We start from the raw sequence: 20,998 nt of genomic DNA on the forward strand, positions 1-20,998 counted from the left end.
TATTACTCTCAAAGATTTGATAAGTCGTGATCTCATTTTTGTTATTTTTTATTAGTCTGCCAGTGTTTCTTTGAGCTAATACTTGCATATAAATTGTGTTCTGAAATATTCATGCAGTTGAAGACTTCTGTTTACATTTGTTTTCAAGTTTATAAAAGTTTTACATTATCATCAGAGAACAGAGAAAGTGTGCCTACTTGCAAGAGTTTGCAAAGGTTTTCTTTGTGGCATATCAATGATCATTTTTTTTTTTTTTTTTTTTTTTTTGCGGTACGCGGGCCTCTCACTGCTGTGGCCTCTCCCGTTGCAGAGCACAGGCTCCGGACGCACAGGCTCAGCGGCCACGGCTCACGGGCCCAGCCGCTCCGCGGCATGTGGGATCTTCCCGGACCGGGGCACGAACCCGCGTCCCCTGCATCGGCAGGCGGACTCTCAACCACTGCGCCACCAGGGAAGCCCTCAATGATCATTTTTTTAAATGTTACCAGAATATTTGAAAAGATAGTGCATTCACTGTCTATAGAATACAATTTTGACATTTATTAATTAACCCTATGAATTATGGTTTTCAAAACTTTGAAGTATATATTTCAGGTCTACTTTATCTGATATAGTTAAATTACATTAAAGTTTCCCATATAGACATTTATATAATTTTTTTTTCTTTTATTAAAGGTTTTTTCTTTACATATTTATAGTTATATCCTTTTTTTTCCTCAAAGAATGGTTTCATGAATACCAATCCTTAATATAGTCTGTATCTTCTATCTCTTGGGACCAATGTGATTGTATGGTTATTGGTCCTGTTTTGTTTTCTTTTTTTCAAATAGATAAGTGACATGAATTGATGCTTATTTGGAGAATGGATTGATTGGAAGGAGGTGAAACTACAAGATAAGAAGCCAGTGAGAAGACTATTACAATGGTCCAGGTAAGAAATAATGAACAATTGGATTAAGACAAGGGCTACAGAGAGGTTTTTAGCAAGTAGAATAATCAAGACTTGGAATAACTTGGATTGAAGTGGCTTGAGGCAAGTGAGAAGAGTTGAGGGCAACACCTAGATTTATGACTTAGTTAACCATTATCTAAAGAGCAATATAGGAGGAAGAGCTGGGCTGGCTTTTCAGAATAAGCCATTTTCTGAAGTTCCTTCTTTATATTCGCCCACAAACACTCAAGCTCAGACCTAAAGCTCAGTGTTGAATCTTTGTCAGTTGATTGCTTTACTCAAACCAAAGACTTTCTACCTTAGTATAAAACACTAGGCTAAATATTAAATTTCATGGAGATCACATTTCTTTTATGTGCTGAGAGCTCTTTCATAAATTAGAAGAATAACTTGGACCAGGAAAGAAGGAATAAATGTCCTACACCATCCCCAGGGTAGTCCATAGGTGAAGGTTAAGTTTTCCACAAGAGGGCAGCATCACCTAATAAATTATGTCATTGAACGCCTCCTCCAATAGGGGTTGAGACGGGGAAGGTGAAAGGGTAGACGACGTAGGTTCTGGGAGCCATAGGACCTGCCACACCATGAAGACCAAAGGGCCCGATTATCTCCAAGGCCATAATTATAGCCACTCTTAAGTGACTGGTAGTGGCAGATGTCACCACAGCAGGGAGAAAGAAGACATGGAGCTCACCAAGGGAGGATGAGTGAGTGACACACCTGAACACTCTCATTCTTATGACTGGATCAGAAGCCAATACGGATCATGTCTACATTCCTTCTAAGTGCTGGTACCTCTGTATAACCAGTATTTCTCAAGGGGCTTTATTTCCTGTCAGATCTTTTTCACCCCTAATGATTTCCCAGCAAATCTTGTCTCTGAAGGTTAGGTTGCAAAGCACAATACAGTTTGATTATCTCCTTATTTCATAATGGTGGTTGGTTACTCCAATTATGCTTCTTTTATACCCTAGGGAAAGGAATGGGACTGAAATTCACTGAGAACCTATTATGTTAAAGGCATTTTACATAAATTGCCTCACTTAATCATCATCCTACTATATAGGAACTATTATTTCCCATGTGACAGAACCAGGAAGTAGCATACATGTGTCTATCTGATTCTAAAACAAAAACTTCTAAATTCACCAAGCTGCCCCTTTAAGAAGCCTTATTTAAAACCTAAATTATGACCTATCCAATACTGAGTCAGTGACAATGTGTCTATTGTATAAGACATTATTTAACATGTCACCTCTTACCTAGGTACATGGGCAGGCATGGCTTAGTCTTATGTAGCAGCAGGTAATATAATAAATCAATGGGATCCTATATAACTTCACCCTTACTAACTCAAAATCTTTCCCCCTAAGTATTCTCTCCTCAGGATAAATCATTTGCATATAGAGCAGGAGAACAATGGAAAAATTAAAGATGGCTTCTGTGTTTCTGGCTTGGTTGACTAAGGGCATGGTGGTCCCAGTCACTGAGATAAGGAGCTTGGGAGGAGAAGAAGATGATGCATTAGGTTTTGAGCATGTTGTGTGTGAAATGCTTCTGAGACATCTAAGTATAAATGTCTAGTAGAAGTTGGTTATAGGGGTCTGGGGCGTAAGAGATCTAGTCATCCACATACAGATGATAATTGAAACTCGGGGACCAGGTGAGATTTTCCATGGTATATTGATGAAATTAGAAAGGGTAGAATTAGGGGAAACACCAACATTTAAGGGATGGGCAGAGGAAGAGCAGGTGGTAGAGGAACCTCATTTTAAAAAATGAACAGAGAGATAGAAAAAGAACAAGGAAATGGGGTATCTTGAAAGCAAGAAAGGAGAGTTTCACAAAGAAGGGTGTAATCCAGAGCAACAATGTCAAACGCCACACGTAAGTCATATATGATGAAGACTAGAAATAACCCATTGACTCTGACAACTAGGAGGTAATACATATATTTTGACAGAGTAGTTTCAGTGGACTTCTGGGGGTCAAATTCAGACGGCAGTGGGTGGAAACCTAAACGGTAGGTGAAGGTAGGTGAAGTAGAAACAGTGAGTATAGACTCGCCTTTTGAGAGACTGGATATGAACAAAAAGAAGACGGGGCAGAAGCCAGAGGGGGAAGTATGATTACAGGAAGACACAAAATTTTTTCTAATAAAAATAATTAAGATGGAAAAACTTAGGCATGTGTATAGGATAAAGGAAACTAACAGAAAGGGAGAAGTATGAGCTCCAGGAGTAGAGAACAAAGATACAGCAGCAGAATGAAAGGGAGACCTATGGTAAGCTCACCTATAGGTGGATGCTTTGGCAGCAGTAGAATGACTGTCCCTATCTTCCAAATATGTCCTTATCTTCCTCCTGCTTGTGCCACTCCACTTACCTAGAAAGCCTTTCCCCTCCTGATGGTTTCTTTGTCAAATTCTACCTGTCTTTTAGCTTAGATTCCACCTCCTCTATGAAGTCTTACCCTAACCATCTCTTCTGAAGTGCTTTCTCTTTCTCTTGAACTCTAACAGCAATTTCTGTCTGTTCATTTGACAATCACCCTTCACCCTGTGGAATCTCCTTTATGGCTTTCTTTAAAAAATGTATTGCTAATTAATTTGTCTTATGCGTGTCTTTTCTCCCGTTAGACTGTACACTCTTCAAGGGCAGGCTTCCTGTCTTAGAGTTTGCCACAGCCTCCAGAGTGTCTAGCATGGCTGGGAGTAGGATCTCTTTAAATCTATGTGGTTCAGCAGTGGCAGCCTTTTATGAAGGAGGATACAGAAAAACACTGGTTAGGTAGGCCTTTGGTGTGTATTGAGTCATTTAGTTCTCTCAAAAGCAAATGAGGAGAGTGAGTCTTGCAGAGGTAAAATAAATTTATGCAAGATGACATGGGTAGTATGGGATAGTGCCAGGATTTGAACCAAAGGCCCTTTCTCTTATGCCATTCTGCTTCAGTTGTCTGCAAAATTCTGTTCACATGAAACACCTCTTTCCTTGATATTGATAGAGACATGCCTCTATTGAGGCTTTACTACCAACCAAGTGGTTTCAGCGGCCCCTGCACCTTATAGCAAATCTCCCTGTGCCTTACCTCCTGACAATCAGCTTGAGGATCCGGAAGGAGCCTTTGATGAGGATGAGGGCCTCTTGGCGGGAGCCATACAATGGAGTGCCATTGATATTCACCAGCTCATCACCAGTCCTCATCTTCTGGGACAAGGCTGCCTTGCCTCCATCTTCAATCTGTGTTGCAGAGGACAAAAAAGAAAGCAGGTGGTGAGGCGATTCCTTCCCCCAAATTCTACTTCCTGGCTCCTCCCAACTTCTGAGCCACAAATAGTCCTGGGGGATGGCACCAAGACGCTCCAGGGAGCAGCTAAGAAGTTGATTATAGGCCATTATTTACTGAAGGAAAAGCTTTGGCAAGCCCTTGAGGAAGAAAACAACACAGACATAATGCAATCTTTGCCCTGGAGGAATCAACAGTCCATTTGGGGAGACAAGTGCTTCTAAATAAGAAAACGATGTTCGAAGGAACTCCACAGTGTGGGCATGGAATAGCAAATTGTGCACACAAATTAGAGCCAGAAGAACTAGGATTCAGCAAAATGACCTTTGGCAAGTCCTTCTCTCTTTGGGCAGGTTCTGAAGTCTGACAAACTTCAGTGTGAATCTTGGCTCTAGTACTTCCTAGCTCTCTGACCCCAAGCAAGTTACCTAACATCTCCATGTCTCAATGGCCCCATATGTGAAATACAGATAATAAGCATCCCTACCTCACAGGGTTGTTAGTATGTGAAGTATCTGGGAGCAAGGGGTTGACTCTGAAGACCTTGAAGGTGGCTTCCAGCTCAACCTTCTGTGAGTGGAATTGCAAATCCAAAAGATACAAAGTAACTGATCATTTATCTATATCTCTTCAACAAGTATGTTGTTGACAGTGGGCACTGACCAAATGCTGGGAGCATGGGTGTTCACTGTTCCACCATAGCCTACAGTATTTCCATTGGTCAAGGGCAATCTTGGCAGGAATGTAGTCAGGCTGGGGCATGGGCATTGAAAGCAAAGGAAGAAATAATAGCCACTAGGGTAGGCAAAAGCAAAGCAAAGCAGAATGTTCCCCCAAGGATCCTTACTTACGGCTACTTTTGTATGTGACATTTCTTCTACTACAAAGGTGAGTTCCACCGATTGGAACATCAATTCCATCCATGGTGGTAAGAGTCATCTCATCCATCCATTAATCCATCCTCAAGTTTTTTGTTAATTTCTAGTATGCAGGGGACAACATGCTTAGTGCTAGAGATACAGAAATGAACAAAGTACACATAGCTCCCAGATTCAGGGGTGGGTTACCATCTAAAGTTCATATGTCCATGGAGATGGGCAGGTGAAAAAAGGTCCAACTCACTAATGGAATCAGGAAGAGGTGTTTGTTTGTTTCTCTCAGAAGCAAAAGAGTTGAGGATGATTAAACCATACAATTCTTAGGGAAAGGCAGGTTCTAAATGGTGCAGCTAAGGGCTGGTCTTTGCTGCAGGTGTTTTTACATTTACTTCTACTCTTGTTCCAATCTTCCTTTCAGTCCTTTATAGCATCCCTCCAATCTATCCCCACACCACGTAAGTTAGAATATTGCTGAGCTTTAGGTTGGCCAGCTCATGTGCAATTTGGCAGATGAGACCTCCTGAGTTCAGAAAAAATGTTAATTCAGGATTTTAAAAATCCCATCAAATAAATTGAAATTCTGAGTTAAATCACAGACTGTTATTAAATTTATTGCTGCTAACCCAACAATTTTTAAAATTAACCTTTGTCTGACAAATCATAGGTTAGCCAAGTGACATTGAATATATATATACCTTTGTTCCAATACCTGGGCCACCACTCAAGACAAAACAAGCCAATATTGGTAAATGGGGAACAACTCTCAGCAAATTAAGTAGGATCACACTCTTATTTCCATTGTCATTATCATTATTACTTCACAGTCACTGCTGCCAAAAAAAAAAAAGAAAAAAGAAAAAGAAGAAGAAGCCAAGTGCTGTACTTGAATTTCAGAAGTTCTGTTTGAATGATTCATTCCTTTGGCATCCATGGAAGGCCCTCAGCACCAGGCAGGACTTTCAACAGGCATCATCAGCCATTTGAAAGAGCTTCCTCAGGCTAACAAAGAACCACAAACAAGAGTCTAACTAATGAATGCTAATAGATTTTTCCTGTTGATGTACATTAGTCTTAATTCACTCTACCCATTTTTAAATTCATATAACTCAATTATCCATATTACTGTTAACCATAGCAAGTCTTTCCTTCAATATGTATTGATATTAAGTACCACCTCGGGTTAATTAAGCACTTTGTTACATCAATAAGATTTGTTTATTCTAGACCAGAAAATGAAAGAGGGGTACCTTTTAAACTAAAATGCTTAATTATGGCTGCAGCAAAAGATCAGGCATTTTGCATTCCCTACTGCCACTTTGCTGGCCACTATCTGAATCCTTGCAGGGACTCTTTCTTGGACTATAGCCTCAAGCCAATTGTCCACACCCCTTTTTCTGTTCCATGCCCTTTCTCAGTCACCAGCAGCATCACCTTCAGAACATGAATAATAGTAACTCCATTTTAGCACAAGTTTGAGGGTTCGCAGACAACAAACCAGCAAATTATGGCACCAAATCCCAAAGTACAGACAGGTCCAGATCAGGAAATGAAACTCCATTTGGTTGAAGAGCCCTTGGACTATACCCCAAACTAGCCCTTTCCCAAACCCAGGGCATTTACTGAGCTATACAACAGATTCCTTCTTATTCCTCCTAACTTTTGGACTCTTTTAAAAAGTATTGCTCATGGGTCTTCCTCCTCCCCCCTCCACCTCTAGACTCCTGGGATCCAGCACGCCTTCCATTTATTGTTTGGCATCCTGACAGACAGTTCTCCAGGTCGATGGCTCAACCACATATTTGTTTATATAGAAGATAAAGCAGCTGTTCATTTTTCTAGCAAGGAAAAGGAATGAAAAGGAAAGGAAAGGGAAGGGAGGGGAGGGGAGGGGAAAGGAAGAAGGGAGGGGGGGAAAGGGAAGAAGGAAGGGAGGGGAAACAATATGTATATTCTCCTATAAAAGATTTTGTTTTTCCCTTCCCACTGTGCCACTCGTAACTCTGGCTGGGGCACAGAAGAGGTGTGAATCAACAAACATGTTGAGAATAACATGTCCTTCTTGAGAGGGCTGTATAGCATCATTTGATGCTGTCCGTTCAGTAAGGCTGGTCAACTTTCCAGCTCTTCCTGAATCAGCCCTTCAGGGTGGCTTTCTTGTTTCATTTGAAGTGTTGTGAATTCTCAGATTGGACCCAGACGCATTGGAATGTCAGTATAAACACACACCACAAAGCCCAATGTAAACGATGGTTAACTTATGTGTCATTTTGGATTATCCAAGTGATCGCTGGGCTAGCAGTGAGTGGTCCAAGTAATTGAAAATTGATTGCATAAAGGTCATATAGCCAAAAGCCAGCTGTTGCCTGGAAAGTTGGGAAGAGCTGATTGACCTTGGACAAGTCCCTTTCCCCTCTTTTGGCCTCTTTCACTCTTACTAGTAAAACGTGGGGGTCTGACTAGATGGTCTCTGACGACCTGTGGAGCTCTGACATTCAGTGACCTGTGTACAGTTAGCAAACTCGTGCATTACCATTCTGCTGACACAGATAATCCCACTGTGCTTTGCCTTCACCTATGTTTCACTCCTTCGAAACTAATCAACATCCATCTCTCATTTCCCTGTGGTCTTTATCCATTGTTTCAGAGTGGTCCATCAAGGTTTGAACACTTATAAAAGCACAGTTGGGACACTGAGAGAAAGAGATTCCTGAAGCCCCATTTTGTGCTAATGAGCTGATGAATTGGAAATTTTTGATGGATCTTCTATGAAGCATGAAGTGCTCTAATAACTGTCAACAAAGTGACAAGTTGGCCGCTTGAGAGTAAAGGCAAAGGAAAATGGACTTAACAGTACTTACTGGCTTTCTAGTAGCTTTTATACTAAATAAAAGATACTAGCAGATACTTGCTTAGGTTTCTTGACTAAACTAGGAAATATGAGAAAGTGAAGGAAAGAAAAGTTAAGCCAGATTTATCTTGGGGGAAAAATGCATCAGCAGGAGACATACCATCTGCGACAATAACCAGCAGGTACTGAATGCTTATTACAATAGTGTAAGAGCAGTATTAAAGGTCAATGGCATGATTGTGAATACCTCTGCTTGCTACAAGAAATTTATTGGAAAAACTAGGCATTAACTGAAACTTTGTTGGCCAGTTCTAGGAGCTTCTAGAACTTCTAGAACATGCCACGGCACATGTTCCGCAGAATGTTCCGGCATTCCACGGGTTCATCTGGTTGGCTGAATCCACAGATGCAAAATCCCATGCATGGGGGGGCACCTGTAAGGTACTTGAGCTTCCATGGATTTTGGTATCCACGTGGGGGTCCTAGAACCAATCTCTCACAGATACCTAGGGACCACTGTACCCGCCCGTTCTCCTACCTCCACCAGCGTGTCCATTGTCTAAGAAGGCAAATAACATAGTTAATTGTAATGAATTGATTTTTTTTGACTACATAAATGGAAAAGGTCCACCTAGAATACAATAGTTATATTGCTTTTTTTAAAAATAAGTATATCCTCTGAATGTCTTTTTATCACTTTTTGAAAGATTTTCAAGTTTTTAGTAACACTCCAGACACCAAATCAGCAATTTGGCCTTTTCTGGGGAATCAATAGAGAGAAAATGTAGAGATGGAGATAATCTGTCTTTGAGAAGTTTAACTATTAGGAAGTAGGATCATCAAATAATAAAGTCTGTGCTTATTCTGAAACTTAGTTTGACTTGAGCAGACCACAAGTTGGGGGCTGTTTCTGATCTGCCCTCTCTTACCCCATTGGTATCCCTTAGAATCTGATCATGCTAGGAGAGATCAATCAGAGTGTCCTGGACAAGGGAGATACAGGCTTTGAAACCTCTGTGATCCCTTTGCCATGACTTTCAACGGTCTGATCCCGGGTTGCAGACAAACTGCCTGCCCTAACTTGTTTCTTTTAGCAACTTTCTCCCTTCAAAATCCCTCCCAAATTCCAAAGTAGTCTAGATTTGAAAAATAAGAAATTGCTGTTCCTAATTTCATCTTCCCTACCTTACCCCAGCTTCCCAAAAGGCAAAACAGAAAACAAAAACCTCTCTCAAATAAATGAGAATTCAAAAACATCACCCAATTAAAAAGATGTAAGTAGGCATGGTTCTAAGTAGTAAGTCCTATATGGAACTAGACTGAGGAGGTGAACACCAAAGGAAAAGATATTCTTTACCTTACCAGCTAAGAATCCTACAAGGGGCTGCCCCAGAATGTTCAGTTCTGTGGATCACGCCCATCGGCTCTCTTGATCTTGGACCAAGGGAGCTATGCTGTGCCCCACAGTATGACCTATCCTTACAGACAGCTCCTTCCTCCCCAGCTGCTTAATTACCATCTATTTTACTAATCCTCACAAGGAAAGCTCTCTAAGCTCCAAATCATTAAATTTCCCCGGGGATTACCCCAAGTCAAATTCTAAGTATCCTTGCCAAAAAGCCAGTCCAGAGCCAAGCTCAGCTCTAGGAACTTGGTAATGAGAAAAGGGATAGGGAGTCAAGAGCACTGTACCCTACATCAGCGACCAAAAGCAAGTCTGTCTTTGCTCCTACCAAGTCAGATTAGTCTTGCTGTCTCCGTAAGTCAGGCAAGGGAGAACAAGCATCACTGTGCAAGAGCAAACTCAGAGTTTCTTACATTATCAGCAAATATGCTCATTGGGGTCCTCTTCACACTTTGTCAACTCTAGCCATTTGTTAACACTGAAGGCTTTTGCTGACATTAATGTTATCAGTGTTTGTCAAAAATGTTATTTAGTCTTTGGTGGTTTAGAACAGTAGTCTCCAGGGTGGATTTATATATCCCAGGCTATGCACAAATGATCTACTGGAAAGGGTGATAATGGAAGTTCTGTTTATATTTATCTAATTTTTTTTAAAAACCAAGCTTTATTAGTATTTAATATTGGTGGTGGTAGATTGTATCATCCATAAATAAAATTATGTATATTGGGGACACATGCTCAAAACATTTTTACTGACATAAATTTTTACTAAAAAAATTTTGGCGAGATCATAGACTTCAATGAGAGGGCTAAAACCATAAAGCTTTCAGAAGAAAACATAGGAGAATATCTTTATGACCTTGAGGTGGGCAAAGTTTTATGGGCTGGATACAAAAAGCAATAATCATAAAAGATATAGTGTTATATTGGAGTTCATCAAATTAAAAAAAAGTTCATTTAAAATGTCACTGAAAAAGTGAAAAGCCAAGCCACAGATTGGAAACATATTCATAATACGTATATCTGACAAATGACTTACATTCAGAATATAAAAAGACATACAAATCAATTAGAAAAACACAACCAATTGGCAAAAGACTTGAACAGGAACTTCACTAAAAAGGTATGTACAGCAATATGAACTCCACATTTCTGGTGGGAGTGTAAAATTGTACAACCACTTTGGAAATCTGTGTACCTAATTTAGCACCTAGAAATTCCACACCTAAGTATCCCCAAGAGAAAGTAGCATATGTGTCCACAAAAAAAAGGACTTGATTATTCATAGCAGCTTTATTCACAATAGACAAAAACTAGGAATAATCCATCAAAACATACCTACACACAAAGTAGCACACTTCATAACAATAAAGAAAGAACAAACTACTGATACATGCAACGAAATGGATGCCTACCAAAATATTACACTGAGTGAAAGAGACCAGACTAAAACAATACATACTGTATGATTCTATTTTATTTAAAGGACAAGAACAGACAAAACTCATCTATGGTGATAAAACTCAGACTAGTAGTTACCTTGAAAGGGTGTACTGACTGTGAAGGCACATGAGCATAACTTTCAGGGGTGCTGGAAATGTTTTACATGTTAATCTGGGAACTGATTACATGGAAATATACACATCTAAAAATTCACTGAGGGCTTCCCTGGTGGCGCAGTGGTTGAGAGTCCACCCGCCGATGCAGGGAACACGGGTTCGTGCCCTTGTCCAGGAAGATCCCACATGCCGCGGAGCGGCTGGGCCCGTGAGCCATGGCCACTGGGTCTGCGCGTCCGGAGCCTGTGCTCCGCAGCGGGAGAGGCCACAACAGTGAGAGTCCCGCGTACCGCAAAAAAACAACAACAACAACAAAAAAATTCACTGAGATATGTGTTTTATATATATATATGTATAATATATATATATATATATATATAAAACTTATTCCTTAATTTAAGAAAGAATTTTAAAAATTAAGAACTCTACACTATACAGATATACAGATTATATTTCTGAGGTAGGGCCCAAGGATTGGGCACTATTTTCACATACTCATAGCTTTAATCAAGGCAAAAACATCTCACTTAAAGGGTAAGTCTTTACAATAGGCCTATAATTTACGAATTTGCCCATTGTTCCTCTGGGCTTTGAGACAGTATTCATCTGCTCTTCTTCCCACACCCACCCTTCCAATAAGGTGGATGATTTCCGTAGGAAATGAAAATGAAGACAAACATTTTGTTTTCCTTACCTGCCAACTGGTAAAGATGAAAAGTGTTTTTTTAAATCACCAGCCAGTTTCTATCTTGACATATCATAAAACCGGAATCAATCCCTCATCTAATCTTGGAGCCATCCACTTCTGTTCCTCCTGTCTCTCCCAGACACCTCTCTTTGTCATGGTCCCTAGGGTTCCTGCTACCCACTCTGAGAAGCAGAACTTTAGGTCAGGCCATTGTCACAGAGGCAACAATCTCTTCTTCAGGTATCATTACTGCTTCCTACTGGATTACCTATGCTCCTTAGCTGTCTAATAAGCTATGAATTTCAGTGGTACAAGTGAGCAAAGAACCTTGCAAAGCTGATGTGGTAGAGGGAGTTCAGGGAGGACCGGGGTGGAAGAAACTTGACAAAAGGATATGGTAGCATGGTAAGGACTTTGCTCCTGACTTCTAGAAGCAGTTACCAGCAAGAGTTCACTGTATACAACCATGACATAAGCTCCCCTGTATAGGGTTAAAACATAAGTCTAAAACAAACCAGAAAGTCCATGATGCCACCCAGCATTAAGAGAGTATAGTATGCAGATCTAGTGGCTGAGCCCAGGGGGCTGAAAAGACAAAACAGTCTTTTATATACCACCTAATAGAAAAACACTGTAAATAGGACACATTAACTTATTGGCATTTATGAACTGTGCATGAATGCTTGTAAGAAATGCCCAAATTAAAAATACAAGTGGGTGTTACTTTTATCACCAGATTACTACACAGAGATGGAAATTATTCTTCTTGGATTAATATAATCTTTCTTTCTCTAGTACCAACCTATTTTTGATGTAAAAACTATTCTTCAAGTTGATCAAAAGTGTCTTTTTAACTTTCTAGCTGAATGTGAATGGGTTAGATACAGCCTTCCAGCCCAAGAGAATGTGATTAACTATCTGGAATCTGAACCATCCCATAGCCAAGTTCACTCAATAACTCATTTCTGGTTCCCTGAAGCCATTTATTTATAACCCATTATGCAAAAAGCTAAAGACAATTTCTAAAGAGTGCACGTACCCCACATTAGTCATTTCTGACTAGAAAAAGACCAAAGGACTAACACCCTTCCGGGAAGGGACGAAAGGCTGCCTCTGGAAACCACTAGGCCAGCTCTACCGCCTGGAACCCACTTGTCCAGCTTCCTAGGCACCCGTGTGCCCTCTGCCAACGTGGACCAAGGGGTTGCAGCGGGGGTGCCGGTGGGGGGCTTGCTTCCTATTGCCCACAGCTGGGCCCCTGCATTCTGCTCCCAGAACATTGTTTGCCTCTGCCCAGGTCCCCTTCACCCAGCAGTGATTTGAATCTTTGGTCTTCACTTAGCCCTTGGAACAGTATTAGATAAAGACGGGGGGGGAAAGAGGCATTTAATTTCCTCTCACCCTTCTGCATAACTGCTACCAAAGCAAACAACTCCCACAGAAATAACCTACCAAGGTATATATACATGTTGCAAAGGGAATAACAATACCATTCCTTACTGACCCTAGGACAGATCCAATGTTAAATTAAACCGGCACACTTGCCGCTGCTTTCACATAGTGCTGCAAATCTGGGAACAAGTAAGCCATCATACTGTTGTGTTCCAAGCTACTGTCCTGTTCACGTGGTGGCTGAGAAGTGACATACCATCTCTTTTCCACTCAGTGAGATGCGTCAATAACAGAAAACAAAACTGAGTTTCCACAAATGAAAAAACCTAAAGGGAGAGAAAATGTACTCAATTGTTCGCGTGTTAGTGTTGGATAGGGACTCTTACATCAGAGCGCATTTCCCTTTGCAATGCCGGGATTTGCTGGGGCAGAAAATAAGGAGGAAATGATGGGCATTTGAGCTCAAGGTCTGAGGAATCAATAAGGGTAAAGCAGTACAGAAGCCTTTCTCCTGATTAGCAGGCTTGCTTTTCAGGTTAAGGCTCGATGAAAAGAAAGAACCAAACTTTTGCCTCCTGCCATACTCACTCCCCCACTTAAGATTTTAATCACAAAGGCAGAGCCCTGCCCCTTCCCCTATAATGGTTAACCCTTCTGACAGTGGACTCCACAAACCTAGGCCCTGAGGGTGTTTCTCATAGCCAAGGTCGCTCTGGTGCTTTTCCTCCTCCCTCCAAACTTTCTCCAGCCCTCTCTAAACATTTTCCTTGTGTACACACTCACTCTTTCATCCCCGCTCTCTCTCCCCCAAGAATTTGAGCTTTCATTCTCTGTTTTAACCCCCACATCCACCCCCCTCCACCAGTGCCTCTTCCTGGGTTTCTTTGTGGGTAAATATCAAGCAGCCCTATCATTAACATCTGGCACTTATGTTTACTAATTGAATCAGAGAGACCAAGGAATGATTCTTACAGTGTAAATAGCAGCAGATTAGAAGCCCTACACAATCTGGCTATGTCTGCCTTTCTGGTCTCATTTCCTACATGTACTGCAGTCATACCAAACTTTCTGTTCTTCAGAGAGGTCAGGCCAATCCTCACCTCAGGACCTTTGCACTTGCTGTTCTCTCGGTTGAGAACATTCTTTTTTAGATCTTTATGTAGCCCCTTTCATCATTCAGTTATCAGCTCAAATGCCACCTCCTCAGAGAGGCCTTTCCTGACCACCAATATCAAGTAGATTCCTTCTTTGTTTCCCCCACCCCAATCCCCATCATTCTCCATCACGTTACCTTGTTTTATTTTCTTCACAGAATTGATCATTTTGCATTATTTTATTTATTCCTATATGTGTTGACTTTCTGTCAGGACACTTGCATTATAGTGAGAGAGATAGTCAGACAATGTCTTTTTACAGTTCTATCACTGGACCTAGGAAAAGAAACGTCTGTACTGAGTACATAGTATTTGCTCAATAACTCTGTTGAAATTAGAATTAGAAGGGACCTCAGGATATCACCCCACTCATTTGCCTAATTCTGGACAAGTAACATTATTTTCACTTTTCCGATCATGTAACTGAGATTCAGGGATGTTACGTGACTTGCCCAAGATAGAGAATCTGTTAGGCTTCAGATATTTTCTTCTGCAAGGTTGTGACAAAGCAGTTTTGTTCTCCATGGGTATATTGCTAGTCATGATCCTTAACTAGAAACGCAAAGAGTTCTGGTTAAAGAGGCACTTTAGGTTTCCAAGCCTTTTAAAAAGCATTGTTATTATTGGCTCAGAATTATTATCCTTTGAGCTAAACATCTCCTCTTTTTCTTTTTTAAATAGATCTTTATTGGAGTTTACTTGCTTTACAATGTTGTGTTAGTTTCTGCTGTATAACAAAGCGAATCAGCTATATGTACACGTATGTCCCCATATCCCCTCCCTCTTGAGCCTCCCTCCCATCCTCCCTATCCCACCCCTCTGGGTCATTGCAAAGCACCGAGCTGATCTCCCTGTTCTATGCTACTACTTCCCACTAGCTAACTATTTTACATTCGGTAGTGGATATATGTCGATGCTACTCTCACTTCGCCCCAGCTTCCCCCTCCCACCCCGTGCCCTCAAGTCCATTCTCTATGTCTACATCTTTATTCCTGTCCTGCAATAGCTTCAACAGTACCATCTCCTCTTCTTGGTGAGTGCCCAGAGGTGAATGCTAGACTCTTAATTTGGTGGGAGGAATGAAACTTTTAAGTAAATTTAGGTGCATGGCAACAATACCTTGTATCCATATATGATTCTGCTTAGTTTGTAACATTCCCGGCCTTAGGAAGTTAATTTAAAACACACACAAGCCCTCACAAACAGACATGAACACTGAGAGATTTAACTGCTCCCAGCATCTGGGAATTCAAAGTAACATCTACTCCACCTTCCTGTGTACAGAAATTACAACAGGCTCTTTCAGTCTACCATCCCTGGAAATTTTAAGAGCAAATCCAGACGATGGGCATAAACCAAATTCTAATTTGATTTAGTGCTTAGTTAACCAATTCCCTCAGACCCCTAAAAAGGTGTGTGTATGGGACCCTCACCAATGTTTGAATGTAAGTTAGCCCTGACCCAATTTCATGTGACTATAGTTCCCTCCTTAAAGGCCATTTGTTCAGTGTTTAACTAAGTGTGATTTAGTGTTTATACTTTTGTGAGGTTTTTCATATAAACATATTCACAAGTCTGAAAAAAATCCTTTGTGAAGCCAGGATTCCTGATTTGGGTTTTAGAAAATATGGCCATCATGATATGACTTTTAAAATGTTTAAATATCTGTAGTATGCATTCAGCACTAATGGATAATAAGTGATAGGGAAGTTTTGTCAGGTCTGATTCAGATTACCTGTGGCTGCTGTGAATTATATGGAATTACAAAGAGTTTAATGGTTCTCTGGCAATTTGCCTTGGCTCGGCGCCAAGGCAGCTAATGCTTCAATCAAGCTGTTCTCTCCACCCCCACCCCAAGACAATTTCTGTTCCTAAGTCTTTAGTGTATCTGTGATGAAGCCTTCAATGACACCCTCATACAGATGCCAACTTCTTTTTTTTTTTCTCTGTCACTTTCTCTTCCTTCTTTATGGCTGGGTATATTAACTGCTCCTATAGCTTTGCTGAGACAAACTGCCTGGCTAGCATTTATGAAAAGGAGAGCTTTTAAGGTTTTATTAAAAAGGAGGGGCCAAGAGTGAGAAGATGAGAACAGGACACATATCAGTTGGCCCTATGCTTTTCCCGTGCAGCGCCATCAGCTAGATCTATTTCATTCTGATCAGCAGAGGCCCTGAACCCACCCTACAGTGTGACCTAAAACAGCACATGAACAGCTCAGTAATGCATCCCACCGAAGGCATGTAACCCCCCTGACAAAGAGAGTCGTTTCATGTGGCAAGTTATCCTCCTCTCTTTAAGAACCAAACTGGCCCTGAGGCTGGGATTCTGCCACAGATCTGGCATCACTTTCACAGAGTTGGTGCAGTGGACAAAGGCCAAGTACACAAACAGAGGCCAGATAAGTCCTCCACAAACTTGCAAAAAAAGGCATGTCCAACTCTGAGGTGCAATCATCTGGTAGATAGCAAACATTCCAGATCCAATCTCTCTCACAGATCCCTGTTCACCTCTGCCCCCGCAGCCTCTCCTAAACCTCACGTGGAGCTTCGGCACTAGCACCTCCTGCTCTTTGGCTAATGTGATTCCTAGACCCTTTGCCCAACTGATTCCAAAGTCACATTTACTGGCCATACTAAGGAGAAAGCTTATTTTAAGAGACTAGCTGCCATAGAACCAGCAGGAGGGAATGGCAGAAACCACAGGATTCCTACTCTGTGCTGATTGCCACTAACTCATTTCAGCTGCTAAGGGGAGGCCGCGTTGGGGGAGCTGGGAGAGGAAATGGGTTCCATGTACAGTCCACTTTAAATTGTTCACAATTGTGTGCTCGAAAATAGTCTCTACTAAACATTTAGCACGGCCATTAGCACAAGTCATAAAGCTTTAGGCTTTGCTGCACTGTTAGTCCAAACTGCCTAAGCTGCTTCCCCATGGCAAAGATGATTAAACGGTTGGCAAGTCAGATACACGCAGGAAGGATAAAGGAGCTCCAAGGATGGTTAAACCTGGGCCCAGGAAGGATGGTTTAATGACTTTTAAGCCATAAAGAATGTAGAGGGTGAGGACCAGCTGTTCTCAATTTTGATTGAAAGCAGAACAAGGGAAGAGAAACTGAAATCACAATGAGAGGGACTGATGTTAGCAAGAAGGAAGAACTTCCTGCCAGAGAAAGTAGGTAAATATTAGACTGAGTGGTTGGTCAATGAGGGATGTGGAATTTCCTTCTTTGGAGTGGCTCTTCTGTCTGGGCTATTTCTGTGTGGTCCTTCCAGAGGGCGGGGGAAGGAGGAGAGAGAGGCAGCCAGCGGTCCAATTCAGTCCCTCTCAGCACTCAGAATCTCATATTCATAACATTCAAGGATCTGTAACAGGGATCACTGAGAGACGCTTGTCAAAAAAGGAGCAACAAGCAGCTTGTTGCCAATCTCCGATGTTTAGATTTACCCCAATTCTTTAGCCCTTTCTATGAGCCAAGCTTTATGCCCTGGCCGCCACAATCTCAGGAAAGAAGGGGAAGACTTGCTTTTGGCTCCCCAGGACACCTAAGCCATGCATATGGGAACAATATTTTTTGAACCCAAAGCGGGACATGGTCTGCCAATTATATTTATGGGGACAAGAGGATAGAATATGTGAAATCAGAGCTGTCCTAGGAAATCTGGTACGTATGGTCTCCGTAGCCACATATTATCTCTTTCTAAGGGTCCCAACACAGAGGGAGTGAAAACTGTGCCATGTGGTTTAAGGCCTGGGTTCTTTCCTTGTCTGCAGCAAGATCAGTTAGGAGTATGAAGAAGCCAGGGTCATAATAAGCCCAGTACAAACTGAAACCCCTGCTGTGGAGGTTGCAGAAAGAAGTAGTGTGTATGTCTTCTCCAGTATCCCCTGCCAACTCTAAAACTTAGTAGGAACAGGCACACCCTATACGGTAGTGTAGTGTAGGGTGTGCCTGTTCCTATTTATTGTGTCCAACTATAAACAATACCATAAGGTTATAGAGGGGAAAAATGCAGTCTTGTACAAGAGATCCTATTCACTCATTCATTCATTCATTCAAGCAGTGGTCCTCAAAGTGTGATCCCTGAACCAGCAGCACCAGGGTCTCCTGGGAGCTTGTTAAAAATGCCAATTTTCCAAACCCACCGTAGGTGTACTGAATCATGAACTCTGAGGGTGGGCCCCAGCCATTTGTGATTCAATCCCTCAGGGTGATTCTGATAAACTCTAAATTGTGAAAATTCCTGGATCAGAAGTCCTAGTGGTGATGATCCCATTGCCCACCAGCAACAGTACCATTAACCAAAAGGACCAAAGCCACAGGCATGTTTGGTAGGCCCATCAATATCTCTGCCAGTTCAGCCTAAATGCCTTTCAAAATCCCCAGATCATAGAAGAGCCTGACTCTTACTACATACCAAATTACTCGAAGCCTGGGTTTCAAGGAGGCAACCCTGCTTATCTGTTCCAATAGCCCTCTTTCAAATAGGGCAAAGGACCTTTGGGTTTCTCATTTAGATCCTACTCAGGCACACACACTCCTTTGGGTGTTCTATGTATATTTCAACTCTTAGCCCTGATCTGAGTTTCAATGAACTGACTAGAGTTCACTTTGACGTCCAAGCCGGGAACGTTTTATCTTTAGCAGCATTACTTTTACTTTAAAAAAAACACAGACGAAAGATTCCCTGCTGAAAAGAGCAGGCCCTTATACATTACTGACATTAAATTACAATAAAATAAAACAAATTAGTCATTGTTTCACTTCAGTTTAAACTGATAAAGTTAATTGCCATAATCAATGGGCAACCTTTCACAAATGTTTGCCTGAAAGGAGAAGAAGTGCTTCTAGGTGAAATTTATCAAAGTGAAGGGACCTGAGGACCAAATCCTGTTAAGTGCCACCTGGTTCACTCCCAAAGCATCAGTCAATGAAGGAAAAGCAATCTCAACACATCCTCCCAGTTAGAATCACTGACGTCTGCCTTTCAGTGGAGTTGCTGGTTCAGTTAAGGAAGCTGTACAGCACAGTTAAAAGCAACATATGTGAAGAAAATTTCTGTGTTGATAACATTCTATATATTGATAGGGGTTTGGGATACACAGGTGCAAAGTGTGTCAAAACTCACCCAATGGTACACTGGAGATTTGTATATCTCATTGTATGTAAATGTTACCTCAAAAGAAAAAAAGAGAAGATTGGTTCAAGATAGCGGAGTAGAAGGACGTGTGCTAACTCCCTCTTGGGAGAGCACCGGATTCACAACTAACTGCTGAACAATCATTGACAGGAAGACACTGGAACTCACCAAAAAAGATACCCCACATCCAAAGACAAAGGAGAAGCCAAAATGAGATGGTAGGAGGGGCGCAATCACAGTAAAATCAAATCCCATAACTGGTGGGTCGGTGACTCACAAACTGGAGAACGCTTATACCACAGAAGTCCACCACTGGAGTGAAGGTTCTGAGCCCCACATCAGGCTTCCCAACCTGGGGGTCCAGCAACAGGAGGAGGAATTCCTAGAGAATCAGGCTTTGAAGGCTAGTGGGATTTGATTGCAGGACTTGGACAGCACTGAGGGAAACAGAGACTCCACTCTTGGAGGCCACACACAAAGTAGTGTGTGCATCAGGACCCAGGGGAAGGAGCAGTGACCCCATAGGAGACTGAAACAGACCTTCCTGCTAGTGTTGGAGGGTCTCCTGCAGAGGCAGGGGTGGCTGTGGCTCACCGTGAGGACAAGGACACTGGCAGCAGAAATTCTGGGAAACGCTCCTTGGCATGAGTCCTCCCAGAGTCCGCCATTAACCCCACCAAAGAGCCAGGTAGGCTCCAGTGTTGGGTCACCTCAGGCCAAAAAACCAACAGGGAGGGAACACAGGAACACCCATCAGCAGACAAGCAGATTAAAGTTTTACTGAGCTCTGCTCACCAGAGCAACAGGCAACTCTACCCACCACCAGTCCCACCCATCAGGAAACATGCACAAGCCTATCAGATAGCCTCATCCACCAGAGGGCAGACAGCAGAAGCAAGAACTATAGTCCTGCAGCCTGTGGAACAAAAACCTAATTCACAGAAAGACAGAAAACATGAAAAGGCAGAGGGCTATGTACCAGATGAAAGAACAAGATATAACCCCAGAAAAACAACTAAATGAAGTGGAGATAGGCAACCTTCCAGAAAAAGAATTCAGAATAATGATAGTGAAGATGATGCAGGGCCTTGGAAAAAGAACAGAGGCAAAGATCGAGAAGATGCAAGAAATGTTTAACAAAGACCTAGAAGAATTAAAGAACAAACACCTAGAAGAATTAAAGAACACACAAACAGAGATGAACAATACAATAACTGAAATGAAAAACAAACTAGAAGGAATCAATAGCAGAATAACTGAGGCAGAAGAACGGATAAGTGACCTGGAAGACAGAATGGTGGAACTGACTGCCACGGATAAGAATAAAGAAAAAAGAATGAAAAGAAATGAAGACAGCCTAAGAGACCTCTGGGACAACATTGAACGCAACAACATTTGCATGATAGGGGTCCCAGAAGGAGCAGAGAGACAGAAAGGACACAAGAAAATATTTGAAGAGATTATAGTCGAAAACTTCCCTATCATGGGAAAGGAAATATCCACCCAAGTCCAGGGAGTGAAGAGAGCCCCAGGCAGGATAAACCCAAGGAGAAACATGCCGAGACATATAGTAATCAAATTGATAAAAATTAGAGACAAAGAATAATTGTTGAAAGAAACAAGGGAAAAATGACAACATACAAGAGAACTTCCATAAGGTTAAGAGCTGATTTCTCAGCAGAAACTCTACAAGCCA

The 20,998-nt window shown here is 41.7% G+C and overlaps 1 protein-coding gene across 1 annotated transcript in view; it reads right to left on the reverse strand.

Annotated features, from left to right (window-relative positions):
- SHROOM4 (shroom family member 4) overlaps positions 1–20,998 on the reverse strand; it is a gene marked incomplete at both ends in the record, with an annotated part of 202,497 nt that overhangs the window by 94,753 nt on the left and 86,746 nt on the right. The window contains 1 exon segment of the mRNA XM_079727446.1: positions 4,040–4,191. Coding sequence (XP_079583572.1) covers positions 4,040–4,191 — 152 coding nt within the window.

This window comes from Hyperoodon ampullatus, assembly GCF_949752795.1.
Source record: "Hyperoodon ampullatus genome assembly, chromosome: X".
Lineage (NCBI taxonomy): Eukaryota > Metazoa > Chordata > Mammalia > Artiodactyla > Ziphiidae > Hyperoodon > Hyperoodon ampullatus.